The following is a 16,838-nucleotide window of genomic DNA, read 5'->3' as shown; positions in this document are numbered from 1 at the left end:
GCTTAAGACGACAATTTGGTGGATATACCCTTGCGCCGGGAACAGCTTGTCAGCCGAGTAAGGAGAGGGAGGACGCCTCCGTGAGCAGCCGCAGTTCGCTTCTTCCAGGAACCTTAGCATGGCATACACCCGAGTAAAGCTCCTCTGGGACTCGGGAGATGGTAGACGGTCCGGTGTTCATCCTTGGCGAATTCGGGGCCGGAACGGTTTGCCCTCCCGTTGGTGGCAACACGGGGCTAACGGCATCCGGTGTCGGGCCTCTTGATGTAACGGGCCGTCCCGCTGCCGGTGCTGGTACGCTCCGCCGCGCGACGGCTGCCTTGAAGGATGACCGGTCATCGGATCATCCGTAGGGTCCCTCTGGTATTAACGCAGGACACCCTGTTCCGGACCCGAAGATCCGCCCGCCAGACCTCTCGAGATGCTCGCTGTGCTGCCAACCTCAAGCATAAAAACTGCTCGGACCGAGTGATAAACTTTGAGGCGGCTCAAGCGTGCGTGGGAGCTTGACTTGGGTAGATTCCGGCCATGAGTGGGTAAGGGGCTGGTAGGAGGCGGTCTGCGGTATAATCCATTCATTGGACAGCACCGTGGTCAACACCGGCCGGCTGGCACCACGCCGTGTGTACTAAAACGCATCACCTCGCCAGCAGGCAGAGTCTGGTCTATCTGGCGGGCAAACTGGGGTGGGGGTTTCGTCAGTTTGAGCAGCCGGGAAGGTCAAACCACGTAACGAGAAGACTAGAAACCCGAAAAATAAGCACCAATAGCAGGGGCTGCGAGGGAATAAGAGCACAGTATGTACGGAGTACAAAACAGAATAAGACAGCGCCGCTTTTTGGACAACAACTGGGCTTGATCCTGGAAAACATGCAGGCCATAACGTGAGACCTTGGTCAGGGGTTCAGGTCCGTCCAGTGCTCGGCTTCATGGCCGGGTGCACCACGTCTCGCCTCAGAAAGCACGGCTGATAGTCACATCTTTTTTGCCCACTGGATATGGGTAAATGCCCGCGGCGCCGCCAGTGCCACGACTGCCCATTGAGAAGCGCTTGCAGCCATTGCTGTCCATGTGACTGGCAAGTAGTAGTAGTAGTAGACAAATTTGCAGATATGTAGTCGCCGACAGAACAGGGCCGTGAGAACTCACCATTCAACCAACCCGGTTCAACAAAGTCCCGTCGGTGACGCATCCGGGAGAAAACCGCATGAGAGAGAAGCCCGGCTTCCGACCACACATCGAACCCCAGGAAGCGGGTGCATGCCTTGCCCGCGCGTGCTTTTGTGGTGTGTGTGTGCCGAGACCCGACCCTGCATCAAGAGCGAATGGGAAGGAATGGAGTGCGAGCCCGGAGCAACACGAACGCAGAAACAGAACAGGTGGCTGGCAGCAGTTGAGATGCAGCAGCAGTGCTGGTCCAAGACTGAATAAACCAGGAGATGTAGCGGGGTCAGGTATAATACGAAGGTACCCGAGGTCGAGGTGGCTGGCTAACCGTCCACCTACCACCTACATCCGGATACCTTACCTACCTTCCCTTGCCTTACCTACAACATGTTGTGGTAAGCTCTCTGCCCACGCCTTGTTGAGGGCGGAGCTTGTCTGGATAAGACTGGTGAATTGGCGGCGATGCGCCCAATCAAACAAGCTGCACCTGGCTGTGGAAAGGCTGACGCTCTCCAATGAAAAGTCCCAAAGGCCGCACTCGTGCAGCTCTGGTCGATCCTGGGCCTCGTCGTGCATGGCCAGTTCCTGGCCTGATTCGTGCCTTCATTCTTCGTGGGTAACTGGCGGATTAGAGAGGGCCGAGACAAGCAACGAAGCTACGGCTGTGCCGAGCTATAGCATCAGAGAGGTTGGGCAGAGACGCATGCATGGGCACCTCAGCATGGGCAAACTTTTGGGTTCAAGGTGAGGTAAGTGAGTGTGAGCTAGCAATGGAAGACTGCAAGAGACCGATCTCATTCCATCCATCCCTTGGTTCAACGTTTCGATGCGGGCAAGCCTTGATCGGGCAGTCGGGAGTCGAGACTGGGGGGAGAGAGATGGAGCGGGGACGGGGTGAAATGGAACCATGGTGCTGCAGCTGTCTCGCAATGGAAGAGGGATGCGGCAGCTTTGTCAGAGCATGTCGGCGGCGGCAGAGGCGACAAGACGCAATCCGAAATTCGCAATTCGCAATTCGCAATTCAAGCTTTATGGCAATCTGCGCTGCGAGAGGGGTTGTGTTGTGTTGCACGGGTACTTTCCATAGGTTTTCCATAAAATGGAAGCTGAAAGTTCATAAGCATGTCCAACGAGGTTTTGTTGCTCTTGGAGGTGACCGAAGATGAAGCAGCCCACAAGAGGGGAAAAAGAGCTCAGCTCACCGCAGCCCTAAGCACCCGACCTTGCGAAAGTGGAGCGGTGTGGACCTGGAACGGTGTCTACACTACAGGCCGCTAATGATACCCACAGCAGTGCAGTGCAGCGCCATGAGTGCACGCACCCACCATCCCTGGCCAGCCGAGCCAAGTAAACCGCCAAATTAAGGCAATTAATCACACTTGGCTCGTGCATTGCCGTTTGGCAGGCTCTGAGTGGACACGAGGCCGAAAGTCAGCCCCGCTCCCCCTCTCGTCGCTCCATCCTGTTGCGAAGCCGAGTCGTCGGCTGCAGCCAATCCGGCAGCTGCATTCGCCTCCCACAAGGCTAAATCTGAGCCGAGTGGTTCTTTCCAGTTCACCGCGCACAGCCTTACTGCTGCAAGTCCGGTGCCTCTCTCTTGCGCTGTCCCGCCTTCCACCCCCCCCACAAACTGTGCGCCTTTCAGGTTGCCCTACCCTACTGTGTTTCCTTTTCGCCGTTATCGCTGTCAATTCGGCTTCCCTTGCTTGTTTTAGGTGTTTTTTTGGCCCTCCTGGACATCCTCTCCCACGATATAGACGATATAGGGGCATTCGCTGCGTAACCGCTGCAGCTCCCCGGGACCCCTTCCCATCGCTCCTTTTTCCTGCTCCAAGTAGTCCGAGGTTAGGCCAGCTCACCTTAGCTCCTCCCGCCCCGCCCGTTTTGTTGCGAAATTCCTTCCCCCCTTCGATACCATGGAGCCTGCTTCCAAACGGAGGAGGCTGGCCCCGAAAGTCCCCGATCCTCCGGCCTTGCCGTCTCTTCCGCCGACACCACAGACTCAAGCTCAGCCTCCTCCGGCACATAGCTTCCCCCAGGATCAGGTTGGTATATTCTCGGACAGGACCGGTCCGGGCCGTTGCCGTCACCGCTTCCTTCCAGGGGACTGACAAGACCCCCTAGGTACCACCGCAGCACTTTGCGCCTCCCGAGACAATTGCGCGTCTGCCAGAGCGCGACGAGTTCGAGGCATTTGCCCGCCATCTCCAGGATGCCGCCATACACATCCAGCAGCAAACGCTGAAGCCAAAACACACCAGCGTATCGGTGCTCATGTTACGGTGGGAGGAGGACACGTCGGTGGAGCAGGACCTCGTGGCTCTTGAGAGGGTGTTCCGGGATCGCTACCACTACCACACGGACAAATGGGCCATCCCTACTGTGCCGAACCCCAGTATCAAGCTTGGCGTCCAGATGGCGTCCTTCCTGGAGAATGCGCGCCCGGACCACCTCCTGATCATATACTATGCTGGCCACGGCTATGTAGGGCCTGATAACCAGCTGTACTGGGCTTGGTGGGTAGACAATGCTGTTCCTGCGACTCGCCCGCTCGTGCTGACCTCGTGCCCCAAGCAACACGCGGGAGGATGCGGCCAAGCTGAAGTGGGATGGCGTCCGCTGCCTGTTTGAGGATGCGCAGTCCGAAATCCTGCTCCTGGTTGACTCGTGTGCCGTCCGCGATGCGCCCCTGGCCGGCAGCCACGGCGCGAAGCAAGCCATCGCTGCCTATACCCCCGAGCAGACCCAATTCGATCCTGGGCCCCGCTCTTTCACTGCCTCCTTGGCCGACACGCTCCATAAGCTGAGCACGTCGGGCCGTCCCTTTAGCGTCCAGAGGCTGTACGACGATCTCCGGCAACAGAGGCAGCAGGACACTGCCCAGGCATTGGCCAGATTATCCAATGGGGCTGTCAAGCCCACCCCGCCGCCGGAGAGATCGCCTGCTTTTTTCACCCTCACGCCTGCGAAAGGCCAGGGCATAATCCTGGTTCCTTTGGACCCGAGGGCTGCTCAGCTCCAGTCGCCGCCTCAGTCGGCCGATGTGGATGCGCAGGGTGCGTGGAGGTCGGGCACCGAGGATCAGTCGCTTAGGCCGGAAGAGATCACCGATTTGACTCTGGACGAACCGAGGGTGCTGGTATGTACAACGTTCGTTGGCGACGCCAGTCCTGACATGGCTTTCTTCCATCAATGGCTCCACAATACGCCGCCTGCAGCATCCAAAATCACGGTTGAGGGCATGTTTCTAGGGCCTCCCACCATGCTTCTCATCTCCATGCCCCACCACGTTTGGAACGTGGTGCAGCATGACAAGGTCTGCTGCTTTCTTGGGTATATCAGCTCCCACAACATGATTCACCTCTACCAGCGGCTCGTCAGCTCGGCCGCCAATGGTTCAACTCTGGCGGTCAAAGACGCCGAAAACAAGGGAAGCCCGTTGATGGCTCGGCGTGAGCACGCCGACCACTGCACTTATATTCGAAACGAAACGCCGGCGAGGCACGGAAGCCATCAACCTCACACGTCTGTGTCCGCCGTGCCCGCCAGCGTATCCCGAGAAAGCCCGGTTGAAACGCCCGCCGCAGGAGCCAAGCATGAGGTTGAGGATTCGGCAGAGATGCAGGAGGCAGCAGAACAGCTCAAGGCGCTGAGCCATGTCCGCCACATGAGTGATGACACGCCGGCACCGCTGGACCGTCAGACAACGCGGGTGGGAGACAGCATTGCTGTCAGGCACGCCGGTGATCCTGGTTCTCCGCTCGAAGCCGCGGAGCCGGGCATGGATGGGAGTTTGTACGGTGCAGAATACGGCACGCCCTCTGCCAAGCCCAAGGCCAGGAGGCCGCTGCAGAAGCAAACTCCCAAGCAAGAAGTCCGCTGCAACCATTGCAGCCACGCGCCCTTCAAAGACTCATCCTCGCTCCGCAAGCACATCGCGGCGGCGCACACGAGGCCGTTTCCCTGCGCCTTTTTGTTTGCGGGTTGCACGAGCACGTTCGGATCCAAAAATGAATGGAAGCGGCACATCTCCTCACAGCATTTGTGTCTGCAGTACTACCGGTGCTCGTCTTGCCCGCAGACCAGCACGGCCGACGGCGGTAAGGGCAACGAGTTCAACCGCAAGGATCTGTTCACTCAGCACCTCCGCCGCATGCACGCGCCTTTCGCCATCAAAAAGGCTCTTAATAAGGGGGAAGGCAGCAAACTCCAGGCCGACTGGGAGCTGCACGTAAAGGAGATGCAGACGCAGTGTTTGGTGGTTAGACGCCAGCCCCCGCAGCGCTCGGCTTGTCCAAAGCCGGATTGTCAAAGTGTTTTTGAGGGTCCTGGTTCGTGGGATGAGTGGACTGAGCATGTGGGCAGGCATATGGAGAAGGGCGAGGCGCAGCGGATGGGGGTGGATAGGTTGCTGGCGAAATGGGCGCTGGAGGAGGGGATTATTGAACGACAGGATGATGGGGAGTATAGGCTTGTTGGAGGAGCGAATGGGAATGGGTCGGGCGGGGGAGGAGAGGAGAGGGGAAGTGGGAGAGAAGTGAACGGTAGTGGTGGTTCTGGTGGAAGTGGTGGCGGTGATGGCAATAGTAAGTTCCTCGTGGAAGACGGTGGGAAGTTGGAGGAGGATGAGGACCCGTCTACCAACACGTCTATCACGGTTGCTGTGCCGGTGCAGGTATCGGCGGGTGAGGGGATGGATGTGGATTGATATGCCTATCAAGGACGAGTGATGTTGCCGGTGAAGAAGGAGACGACTGGCGTCTGCTGGTGTTGTCGGTTGTCGGCCGGATTTGTTTTGCTCCCAGGGATGAGCATGGCTTTACCAAGGTATACGTTATGGAAAAGCTGGCGTTCTAGGATGGGGGTTATATATATACACACGACTTGACGACGACACCTTGCTGATTCGGTTGGGACGGGAGGTTTGGCTGACCGTTTTTGCATATGGTCTTGGGGGAAAGGTGTTGGTTTTGCGTTTGTCTTGCATGGGCTTTGGATATTGGATAGGCAGGTAAGCAGGTATCAATCGAATTTGAGCGTCCTTCGAACGGTTTGGTGTCGTCCTGATGTGGTGCAAGTACCTGTTTTCTCGCGGACCTGAAAACGACAGGGGCTCTTTCATCGCATCGCATCGGAAAGTGAGGATTTGTAAGATTGTCGTCCATGCCACGGCACTTATACCAACACAGAAGTGGCCGCATTCAGCGGGACCGTTACTACTGCTTGGCCAGTCACCCATCGGTGGCCCTCGGCCTCGGCCGCCGAAGCACAGTGGAGCCGGGCCGACTCGGATCGGATGTGAATGGTACCGACCCGGCGGGCTTCAAGGTTCTCCGCTCGTATTGAACGATGGATGGAATTCGGCCCTTTCACCGCAGCGCGTGACATTTCATGGCTGGGCCCACAGCTGGCGTTACGTTGGAGGTTGGAGGTTTGATTACTCAGTACGGTGAAAAAGAGTCTAAAGAAGAAGCCGAGTGCGAAGAAGCTTATGCAGTCTACATCGCTACAGAGAAACGATTGTACGCTAGTGTATATAAATTAAAAGGCGATGGAAGGCTGAGATGGAATTGGGAAGGTGCTTTGCTTCAAGTTCCTCGGTTGAAATTGTTGATTCATCAATCGCTGGCCAAGGCATGGACTCCGCTAAGTGGGCTTCGACCCCGCGGGGAAGTTGCAGTGGTACCCGTTGCCAAGATTCAACCGCTCCATCGTGCTCGGTCCAATGCTTCGATGAACGGGCTTTTCTCTCCTTAAGCATCATCAGCGGGCCTGCTTTCTGCCGTTTGGTATCAGGTCTGACATGGAAAGATATGCGGGGCTTTTGCTGCCCTAGCAGGCCTGTCGTTCCATTTCCATTTGGAGCCTGCAAGTGATCGGCGCCATCTCGGATGATCGACTGCGGGGAAGAACAACGGGACGCATCCTGGATCGCCATGGGGAAACGAGAATACCTACACTAGGGTGAGCGACGCGGGCACCAGCATTGTCACGGGTCAATATGGCTGCGTTGCACTGATGCAGGTACGTTAGGGTACCTTCCAGATTCCAACCAGGTAACCAGGTTACCAGGTTACAAGGGAGGATGGCGAGGATGGCTAGCTGCGCGACTACATCCAGGCCGGTTGCCTTTATTTAGGGCCATGGAAAACAAACGGGTCCGGTTCGCCGCTATGTTAATAATGGAACGTTCCTTGCCCTGGATTTAATACCCGCCTCATCCCGCCTCTGCTTGGTGCTGGGCTGGTAGCAAGCGACCAACGCCCAGGCCACTCCCTCGAACAAACTTGTGTGCGGCCGCCCGCTGAGACAACATGCTCGGCTCGAGTCTCGTTGGCTTTGGGCTGCTGGCCAGAGTCTGCTCCGCTGCGCTGCTGCCCCGGTCAGACCTGAATCGCTGTTCAGGGTACAAAGCCTCGAATGTAAAGACCAGTGCGACAGGCCTCACGGCAGATCTGAAGCTCGCCGGCCCTCCTTGCAACACATACGGGACCGATCTGGAGAAACTCCGCCTCGAGGTCACTTATGAAACCGGTGAGTGCCGTGTAGGAATGATGAAAGCATCCGAGGTACTGCTCAGCAACGCTAACCATGGCATGATGCGCAGAGAACCGCCTCCATGTAAAGATCCAGGACGCTGAGGATCTTGTCTATCAGGTCCCGGAGTCTGTCTTTCCCCGGCCAAAGAGCACTGGAGCCAACGCGAGAAGATCGGCCTTGGTCTTCAACTACAAGACCAGCCCTTTCTCCTTCACCGTCTCACGTGCCAGGACCGGCGAGGTGCTTTTCGATACGTCTGCGGCGCCGCTTGTTTTCCAGTCCCAGTACCTCCGCCTGAGAACCAAGCTTCCCAATAATCCCAACCTCTACGGACTTGGCGAGCACTCGGATCCGTTCAGGCTTAACACCACCAGCTATATCCGAACCCTCTGGTCGCAGGACGCCTTTGGTACACCCAACGGCGCAAACCTCTATGGAAACCACCCCGTGTTCTTTGAACACCGCAAAAGCGGCACCCATGGCGTATTCTTGCTCAACTCTAACGGCATGGACATCAAGATCGACCGTGAAGGCCAGTCCGGCCAGTACCTGGAGTATAATACGTTAGGCGGCGTCTTGGATTTTTACTTTGTCGCCGGCCCCAGTCCCATCGAGGTTTCGCAGCAGTACGCCCAAATCGTTGGACTGCCAGCCATGATGCCTTACTGGGGCTTTGGCTTCCACCAATGCCGGTACGGCTACCGGGATGCCTTTGAGGTGGCCGAGGTGGTGTACAATTATAGCAGTGCGCGGATCCCGCTAGAGACAATGTGGACTGACATTGACTACATGGACCGCAGGCGGGTATGCAGCCGTTATACCCAGATTCCGCCGTGGGCCTCTGCTGATACCGAGACAGGTGTTCTCCAACGACCCCGAACGGTTTCCCATGTCCCTGATGCGCGGCATCGTGGACCATTTGCACGCGAATCAGCAGCACTACATCGTCATGGTGGACCCGGCTGTGGCCTACGCCGATTACACCCCCTATATTCGGGGCGTGGAGGATAACATCTTCCTCAAACGCAGCAACGGCTCCGAATGGCTAGGCGTTGTTTGGCCCGGTGTCTCGGTGTTTCCTGACTGGTTCTCGGCGAACATTTCCAGGTACTGGAACAATGAGTTTGCCCTGTTCTTCTCGAGGGATGCCGGTGTCGACATCGACGGCCTCTGGATCGATATGAATGAGCCGTCCAACTTCCCCTGCTACTTCCCCTGCGACGACCCTTTCAGGTCGGCTATCGGCTTCCCGCCCACCCCGCCGGCCGTTCGAAGCCACGCTCCGCGCCCCCTTCCCGGGTGGCCGTGTGAGTTCCAGCCGGAGGGGTCTGACTGCAAACGGAGCGAAGGCGTCTTGGCCATCAGCGCACCAGTGGCTCGGGACCTGGCCATCGAGCATGTGCCTGCCGCCCTCGATGCCCGCGCGGCGGAGGGCAAGTGGATGGGGCTTCCCGGTCGGGACCTCCTTTTCCCCAAGTATGCAATCCACAACAAGGCAGCGTACCAGGACTCGTGGAACGCAGAGCAAGGCGGCATTTCTAACAAGACGGTCAACACCGACGTCATCCATCAGAACGGCCTGGCCGAGTACGACGTGCACAATCTCTACGGATCCAGTATGTGTATCTTGCATTGTACCTGCGCGAGCTGACCCTTGCTGACGTGACTACCCCCAACAGTGATGTCGATCCAGTCCCGTCAGGCCATGCTAAGCCGGCGGCCCGGTCTGCGTCCGCTCATCATTACACGCTCCACCTTTGCAGGGGCCGGTACCGCTGTGGGGAAGTGGCTTGGCGACAACCTTTCCACGTGGGACCACTACCGCTGGGCGATCCGCGGCATGATGGCCTTTGCCGCCATCTACCAGGTGCCCATGGTAGGCGCCGACGCCTGTGGCTTTGGCGGGTCCACGACGGAACCGCTGTGCGCCCGCTGGGCCATGCTCGGCGCGTTCGCCCCGTTCTACCGCAACCACAACGAGTACCCCCCCTCCATCTCGCAGGAGTTTTACCGGTGGCCCATGGTCGCCGAGGCCGCGCGCAAGGCCATTGACCTGCGCTATCGTCTACTGGATTACATTTACACGGCCATGTACCAGCAGACGCGCGACGGCACGCCGCTGGTCAACCCCATGTTTTATCTCTACCCGGACGATGCGAATACTTTTGGCCTTGACCTGCAGTACTTCTTTGGCCCTGGCCTGCTTGTGGCGCCCGTCACGCACGAGGGCGCGACGAGCGTTGATGTGTATTTGCCGGAAGACGTGTTTTATGACTGGTACACGCACAAGCGTATTCAGGGCAGGGGAAGGCCTGTGAGGGTGGATAACCAGACTCTGACGGATATTCCGCTGTTCCTTCGCGGGGGTGTTATCGTCCCGGTTAGAGTGAAGTCGGCCATGACGACGGCTGAGTTGAGGAAGCAGAACTTTGAGCTGCTGGTCCCGGTGGGAAGGGACGGGACTGCGACGGGGCAGTTGTATATTGATGATGGGGAGAGTATTGAGCAAACGCAGGGGACGACTAGTGTGGAGTTTAGGTATGCAAGGGGCAGGTTGACGGCCAAGGGGAGGTTTGGGTTCAAGACGGATGTGAGGATTACGAAGGTCACTGTCATTGGGGCGGGCCGTGGCCGTGGGAAACGGGATGGGGAGGACGATGTGGAGAGTACCGAGGTGGAGGTTGATCTGGCGCTGACGGGGGACTTTGAGATTGATGTTGGTGGGCTTGAATGAGCTGGGTTGGTTACATGGCTGGGCGCATGCCAGAGTTTAGTGATTTGGGGTATGGTTATCCTGACGAGATACTGAAGAAAAACACCGAATATCGAATGTGCTCGGGTACGGAGGCTGTGTTGGTGAATCAAGATTGCTCAACGCTGTCATACCTGCTTTTGTACTTCCGAGCTGACGATTTTCAAACCTTTCTTTTCGAGCCAGTCTTCTCACGAATCATACTCGATCTCCAATCTCAACTCGAGTATTTTCAATAGAGGAAGCCAATGTTGAATCCATATGAGCGTGAGCTCTAGAGGACAACCCACATGCAGTCCTCCTGACCCCCCCAGAGTGAGGTAGGTCACAGAGCGACAACGGCGGTACAATATACTGAAACTTGAGGTTCTAACACGCGCAGTGGATACATGTAACCATTGAGCAGCAAACAACTTAGATAGCATCGCCTCTCACAACGCTAAAGACTGCTAGTAGAATACTAGTACTACTGCCTATTAGGCTATTAGCAGTATAACCCCGCATCTGGTCCTGATAAGAAAACCTTGGAATGCTCAACTTAACTACAACAACTAACCGTTGATGTGTACTTATACTTCACTTGCTCCCCAAGACGTCACCCGGATGCAAACTCACTGACAACCGGCATCAACCACCTTTCATATTCCTGCCCTGTCAACAATTCATCCATGAACAAAATGCCACCCTTCAAAATCCTCATCTTCACCCGCACAACCGCCTACCGCCACGCCTCCATCCCAGCCGGCATCCGCTGCATCCAGCGCCTCGCTTCAAGTTCCCTCTCCTCCTCCCCATCCTTATCCTCACCGCATGAATTCCAATTCACAGCCGACGCAACCGAAGACCCCACCGTCTTCACCCCCTCCACCCTATCCACCTACCGCGTAATCGTCCTCCTGCAATGCTCCGGCGACGACATGCTCCCCGACCCCACCCAACTGGACGCACTCCAGCAATTTGTCCGGTCCGGCGGCGGGGTGGTGGGAGTGCATTGTGCGAGTTTTGCCATGCGGGGATGGGAGTGGTATGGCAAGATGATTGGAGGGGTGTTTGCGAATCATCCGGAGCCGCAGCGGGCCAGGGTGAGGGTTGTGGATCAGGGGCATTACATCACCTCCGCTGGTACTACTCAGGCTACTACTGGTGAGGATGGTGAGGGTGGTGAGGGTATGGACGTGCAGTTGAAGGAGGGGAAGAGGATGTGGATGGATGAGTGGTACAATTTTACGTGTCATCCAAGGGGGACGCAGCCGGGGTTGCATGTGCTTCTCACGGTGGATGAAGGGACGTATTCTGGGGGGGAGCATGGCGAGGATCATCCCATCACGTGGTGCCATGAGTTTGAGGGTGGGAGGGTGTTTTATACCGCGCTGGGGCATTTTGATGAGGCGTATGAGGATGAGTGGTTTACCGAGCAGCTTCGGCGGGGGATTATCTGGGCTGCTAAGCTGGATAATTTCTAATTATGAGGGAGATGTGGGTAGCTTTGAGGGAAGGTAGTAAGGCAAGGTCGGTTGGAGACGGACGGAACGGCATGCGATGACGCATGGGAAGGGAAATAAATGTACCCTGTGTGTCTATATGTACGGTATGTATGTACGTCCCCCAAGCCCTGCTGAGGCTTTCGGAGAGAGTAAGGATATAAACTATGTACATGAATTGGTTCAAATCATATTTCTTTGGACGACTTCAAATATCCAACCCCCTATCCCATACATCCATCACGCCCTTAGAAAGGCGGGTTGGCGTTGGTCAGCAGCTGCTCAAAGTAGGCCTGGAACCACTGGCCGGCCTCGGGCGCCGGCTTGAGCGCGTCCTCGAGCCCGCAGTGGTAGTCGTAGCGCGCCGCGCTGGTGTTACTCGTGCCGTCCGACTCGCCGCCGGGCTTGACCCACACAAACGCGTCCTCGACCTCCAGCCCCGTGTTGGCCGTCGGCCGCATGCCGAAACCGGTGCCCACCACGTTGCACCAGTCGCCCCATTGGAGTTGGCCTGCGGAGCATGATGGGTTAGCTTTGAGATCATTGTGTGTCGAAGAGAGGAAACCGTGAGATTAAGCAGGTAGATAGTACGTACCGGTAGGCTGCTTGCCCGAACGGCCAGTGTCGGTGATGAAGTGGGCGTTGAAACCGGCCGCGTTCAGAAGCGGGCTCATGGCCTGGACGTAGTGGATCTCGTCGTAGTTGGGGTTGGGCGAGGTGTAGGACGGCGGCGACGAGATGTTCCAGGCGTTGTAGTTGGCAACGTTGGTAGCCAAACCGCGGACAGCTGCCGGCTTGCCCGCGTCCTTGTAGAGAGTGGCAAACATGTCCACGGCGGGCTGCAGGTTGGCGGGCCAGCCGAGCCACCCCGCGTGGCCGGCGTCGAGGTACATGGCCACGTTGGGCAGGTTCAGCTGCTGAATGGCGTACTTGGTCAGCTCCTTGTACGTCGCTGCCGCGTTGCTGCACTTGGCGACGCCCATGTTGGTCACCATGTTGGCGAGCGAGTCGGGCTCAATGACCAGCAGAATGCGGATGTCCGAGTACTGCTGGATGAGTTGACGGATCCGGTCAATGTAACCCCTGTAGTTGGCTGCGCCGCCGTTCGCAATTGCCCATTCGCCGTTGGAGGCCGCGGCGGCGCAGTCACGGTCGGGCAGATCGTAGACGACAAAGATGCCGGCATACGGAGGGTTGGCGCCAGCCTTGTTGGCGGCCCGGATGTCTGCCAGAGTCCCCGAGAAGAGGGTGTCGACCGTGACGTTCCTGTCGAGCCACTGGAAGCTCGGAACCTTGGCGACGGCAGAAGCCTTGGCTACCATTGAGCCTGTCAGGCTGGGAATGGCGAGTGTGTGGACCTCGGAAGCGTAGTAGCTGTTGGGCCACATCTGGACTCCCTGGAACGGGTTCCCGGTGTAGCTGGCGGTGGTTGTTGCGCCGCCTCCAGGGGCCGTGGTGGTCGATGTAGTTCTCACCGAAGTGGATGAAGTTGAACTAGTTAAAGTGCTGGTACCGCTGCTGGTGCTGGTGCTCCTGATGCTGGTGCTGGAAGTCCTTGTGGAAGAGGTAGTGGAGCGGGAGGAGGTGACTGCGGTGGTGGTCACCTGGCTATTCGGCAAGCACTGGGAGTACCAGGGGTTTTGGGCGACACAAGTGCTTCCAGACGCACAGCAAGTGGCGCCAGACCAGCCATTGCCGCCGCATTGACTCCTGAATGCCCCTTGTGTCAGCTTCGTGTGTTTGTATATAGACTTGCCGTGTGCTCTTACCAAACCGAACCGCAATTCTGGCGCTCCTCAACGATAGGCGCTGCCAGAGAGGCCACCGCAAGGGCGGCGGTGAGGAGGAGCTTCTTGGTCATTGTGGTACTGATCGAAGCCGCTGTACAAGCTGTCTTCAACAAGTGAATGACTGAATCTTGGTGCTGCTTGAGGGACGGACCCCAAAAGGCGGAATCGTTGTCTCTATATATCAGTAGTCCACAACAGAGCTGCTAAGAACTGGTATGGAAGCCAAAGGAATAGGGGATCGGACAACTGGACCGAGGTCCCGGCCAGCTCGTGGAGTCATGGTTCGGTGCGAGAGCATCGGTTGGCAAGCCCGAGCATCATCATGATGCCTCCCAGCCTTAGTAGCAGGGGCTTTGAGCTCTGCACAAAACCGCGGAGGGTCGTGGTCATCGCACAAGGGATACCGTCCCGATAATGCGATCGGTTCGGATCTGGGTCCTGATTTTTCTCCCGCCTGCATTCGTCTCCCGCGGATGCCACCACGCCGCTGGCTGCAAGAGCCCGTGACTTGGGTTATTTTGACACCCTGGCAGCCTTGGGTGATGACGGCCAGTTCTCCCCCTCAAGAATGTAACGGTTCCCCGGAACATCGCAACCCTCTTCCGCAAAAAGGTCGGTTGGCCCGGCCGAGCTGCTACCCCTGTCCTCGCCATGTTCCCCGCATGAAGAGCCGCGCCCTTCCCTTCGTGGATATCCAGGAACGTTGGCTTCCGAGATTGTGGGCAAACCCACTTTCAATTAACGATGGCCATCGAAACCCGGTTCCGCTATATTGGCCTTTCATGCTATCCTGGTTGGCGGAGCCTCTCGGTATTGTTTCTCATACACCATGCCGAGACTTTCCTTGGCTTGCCCTGCCATCAACTTGAGCTGCCGCTACATATTTCATGCTGCTCCACTTCCAGCTTTGGCTTTCCCGCCCGACCGTTTCGGTTGCATCCTCACGGGCTCGTCGCCCGTCGGGTACTCGTTCTTAATTGGTCTTGGCGGGTCGGGCATCACACTGATGAATTGTCCTATTACTGTCGCCGCAGTTAACTTGCTCATCAACTTTACGCCAGGCGTTGGTGTAGTAACGTTGTGTCGTGTCGAAATTTGAATCCCACTGTTCCCACATCAACCTCTGGCCGGATCGAAGGCGTTGGTCGACAGGAAGAACGTGGATAGAGTGAAATTTTGACTTCGAACTGCTGTTGTAGGTATCAGACATGAATTATGTATCGCTGCGAGGAAAGAGTTAGTGTCAAGTGAAATGGTAAAGTGCCAGACCTTTTCTTTAATTTCTCTGTTCCCATTCTAGGGGAAGATCGATCACGGCGGCTAGAGTTCTGCGAGAATGTAGCGTTAATGATTTCCATGACATGTAGAGCCGACTCCATTTTTGTAAGAGAAGGAAAGAATGGCCAGAATAAAGAAGCTTTTGGATTTGGAAAGGAAAGAGATGAGGACGCACTGGGCTCGAACAAGCAACGTTTGTGGGTGCATCTCAGTAGCTCACGAAGAAGTGCAGTCGCGCCTGCACCTCTTTGATTTCGGCTTCCTTTGCCCCTAGAGGGAGTCAAGTAGTCGCACTGGCTGCAGCTGAATGAGCAAATGAAGAGAAAGTACTAATAGACGCATTCACGAAACTTGAACTGACGCCATTAAGATTAGGGATGAACACACATAGATGCTTCCAACTTCACCTCATAGTGTAGCTCCGGATATGGGGAAGACTGGAATAAAACCCCTGGCCATGCTACTTCATGGCGAGAGCTTCTCCTGGGGGCTGCCCTTCAGAACGGACTTTTGGCGTACGGCGCGTCGGATCCAGATCACAATGGTCCTAATTACAGGCACGCGTGAGGCGTCGAAGGTTATCATCGCCCTTCGACAATGTTAATGCGGATTTGCCAACAGAACCCACAACTCCCCGCTGAGGAGGAGGGGGCGCCGCCCTGGCCGCCATTACCAACAGTCGATGAGACCACCATGGCTCTACCCGCCGTGGTGTTGGCCAGAGGCATGTCGGTGCTTGCTTCAGAGACATCAACCGTGATTTCATCGATGTTTTGAATCGGAGTCGCCGCCGCCGCCACGAAGGGGTTATTGGTGATGGCCGGAGCCGCCACCGCTGTCGCTGCCACTGCCGCCGTGAGGGGATGTTATTGTTGGTGGGCGCCACCGCGGTGTTGGTGTCCCGGGGGAATCAGGGGGATATTGGCTGGGACGTCAACCCCCAGGCGCTCGACTTGGGAGGTTGATTGATACCTAACTGAGCATCTTCCTCCTCCGTGTTCCAGAAGCCGTTCAGGTGGTCCCATGACCTGACCAGGTCCTCGTTTTTTTCGGCGCCACCTGTCCGGGTATTCTCGCCTCTACGGAGCTGAACGGTAACGGTCCCGGACTGCTTTTTCCGGACCGACCGCATCACTACCAAGGTATCCATGTGCATTTCAAATGCCACATGGACACCTGAGTAGCTCTTGGAGAGTATCAAGTCCGTGTTCCTCCCAAGTCTGGTGATCACATGGCCTCTGTCTTGTGCGCACTGTTGCACCGGTGACAGGACACTCGGTCATTGCATCTATGTAGGCAAGAGATTGAGGCGACAACTCGCTTCGAACTCGTCGCGTAAGCGTTAGGGGAGTGATGGTGACGAACTTGTGGCCGCTCGGCCATGCTATTTCACCCACTCTACCCAGGGGGGGTGAAAGTAGGAAGGACGAGTTGACTTATAGGGTCCAAGTCAAAAGAACCATCAACCAGGAACCAATTGTATGAACATGGCCGATATTACCAAGCTCAACCCCCTCACGATGCTCACCTCTATCTAGGCTATCTGGAGCATTTCACAATATGGATATCCCGTACATCCTTGGAACGCTAGTTTTTGGCCTGGGTTTCCTTTTCCTGGGTCGCTTTCGCATTTTCTTTACATTGCGGGATTTGAAGTAGACAAACTGGTATTATCAACAACCATGCACCGGATCTTGAGTGCTTGCAAGTGGAAGCTCAGGTTGCCAGGGGTCCCAGACGTCTTGCGTGGTACATCCCGTCAACATGACGATTCCTTGCGCACCTCATCTTGTCCACAGTTATGCCCATCACGGAAGTTTCGCTGATGTG

General features: G+C 56.7%; 5 protein-coding genes across 5 annotated transcripts; 4 read left to right on the top strand and 1 right to left on the bottom strand.

The window, feature by feature from the left end:
* Positions 1-773: 773 nt before the first annotated feature.
* N656DRAFT_592647 (uncharacterized protein) lies at positions 774-2,102 on the top strand. The gene has a single exon (XM_064810219.1). The coding sequence runs from the start codon at positions 1,208-1,210 to the stop codon at positions 1,913-1,915; it is 708 nt and encodes a 235-aa protein (XP_064671253.1). The 5' UTR covers positions 774-1,207; the 3' UTR covers positions 1,916-2,102.
* A 659-nt stretch (positions 2,103-2,761) lies between these two features.
* N656DRAFT_777663 (uncharacterized protein) lies at positions 2,762-6,268 on the top strand. The gene is made up of 3 exons (XM_064814867.1): positions 2,762-3,212; positions 3,292-3,683; positions 3,742-6,268. Exons 1-3 carry the CDS (start codon positions 3,084-3,086, stop codon positions 5,873-5,875), a joined length of 2,655 nt encoding a protein of 884 aa, XP_064671252.1. The 5' UTR covers positions 2,762-3,083; the 3' UTR covers positions 5,876-6,268.
* A 1,213-nt stretch (positions 6,269-7,481) lies between these two features.
* N656DRAFT_767415 (glycoside hydrolase family 31 protein) lies at positions 7,482-10,441 on the top strand (the record flags this gene model as incomplete). The annotated part of the gene is made up of 4 exons (XM_064813554.1): positions 7,482-7,701; positions 7,775-8,511; positions 8,567-9,323; positions 9,387-10,441. The coding sequence occupies 4 exons, from the start codon at positions 7,482-7,484 to the stop codon at positions 10,439-10,441; spliced, it is 2,769 nt and encodes a 922-aa protein (XP_064671251.1).
* A 568-nt stretch (positions 10,442-11,009) lies between these two features.
* N656DRAFT_777661 (carboxylesterase-like protein) lies at positions 11,010-12,369 on the top strand. The gene has a single exon (XM_064814866.1). The coding sequence runs from the start codon at positions 11,137-11,139 to the stop codon at positions 11,920-11,922; it is 786 nt and encodes a 261-aa protein (XP_064671250.1). The 5' UTR covers positions 11,010-11,136; the 3' UTR covers positions 11,923-12,369.
* On the bottom strand, positions 12,056-14,002 carry N656DRAFT_592430 (glycoside hydrolase family 6 protein). Its single transcript, XM_064810218.1, has 3 exons — positions 13,710-14,002; positions 12,536-13,650; positions 12,056-12,451 (listed from the first exon to the last, which is right to left on the bottom strand). The coding sequence occupies exons 1-3, from the start codon at positions 13,799-13,801 to the stop codon at positions 12,189-12,191; spliced, it is 1,470 nt and encodes a 489-aa protein (XP_064671249.1). The 5' UTR covers positions 13,802-14,002; the 3' UTR covers positions 12,056-12,188.
* Between the last annotated feature and the right edge of the window lie 2,836 nt (positions 14,003-16,838).

This window comes from Canariomyces notabilis (assembly GCF_033297395.1).
Source record: "Canariomyces notabilis strain CBS 508.74 unplaced genomic scaffold N656scaffold_7, whole genome shotgun sequence".
Taxonomy (NCBI): domain Eukaryota; kingdom Fungi; phylum Ascomycota; class Sordariomycetes; order Sordariales; family Chaetomiaceae; genus Canariomyces; species Canariomyces notabilis.
This window is presented reverse-complemented; position numbering and strand designations above follow the sequence as displayed.

What these genes read in the sequence shown, in the direction of transcription:
- N656DRAFT_592647 (XM_064810219.1), top strand. Translation starts at nt 1,208, where the DNA reads ATGAGAGAGAAGCCCGGCTTCCGACCACACATCGAACCCCAGGAAGCG.
- N656DRAFT_592430 (XM_064810218.1), bottom strand. Translation starts at nt 13,801, where the DNA reads ATGACCAAGAAGCTCCTCCTCACCGCCGCCCTTGCGGTGGCCTCTCTG. An exon ending in CAGAATTGCGGTTCGGTTTG is followed by an intron (nt 13,651 to 13,709) that starts GTAAGAGCACAC and finishes AGGGGCATTCAG; the next exon opens with GAGTCAATGCGGCGGCAATG. An exon ending in TTCGGGCAAGCAGCCTACCG is followed by an intron (nt 12,452 to 12,535) that starts GTACGTACTATC and finishes CATGCTCCGCAG; the next exon opens with GCCAACTCCAATGGGGCGAC.
- N656DRAFT_777661 (XM_064814866.1), top strand. Translation starts at nt 11,137, where the DNA reads ATGCCACCCTTCAAAATCCTCATCTTCACCCGCACAACCGCCTACCGC.
- N656DRAFT_777663 (XM_064814867.1), top strand. Translation starts at nt 3,084, where the DNA reads ATGGAGCCTGCTTCCAAACGGAGGAGGCTGGCCCCGAAAGTCCCCGAT. An exon ending in ATAGCTTCCCCCAGGATCAG is followed by an intron (nt 3,213 to 3,291) that starts GTTGGTATATTC and finishes AAGACCCCCTAG; the next exon opens with GTACCACCGCAGCACTTTGC. An exon ending in AACCAGCTGTACTGGGCTTG is followed by an intron (nt 3,684 to 3,741) that starts GTGGGTAGACAA and finishes TCGTGCCCCAAG; the next exon opens with CAACACGCGGGAGGATGCGG.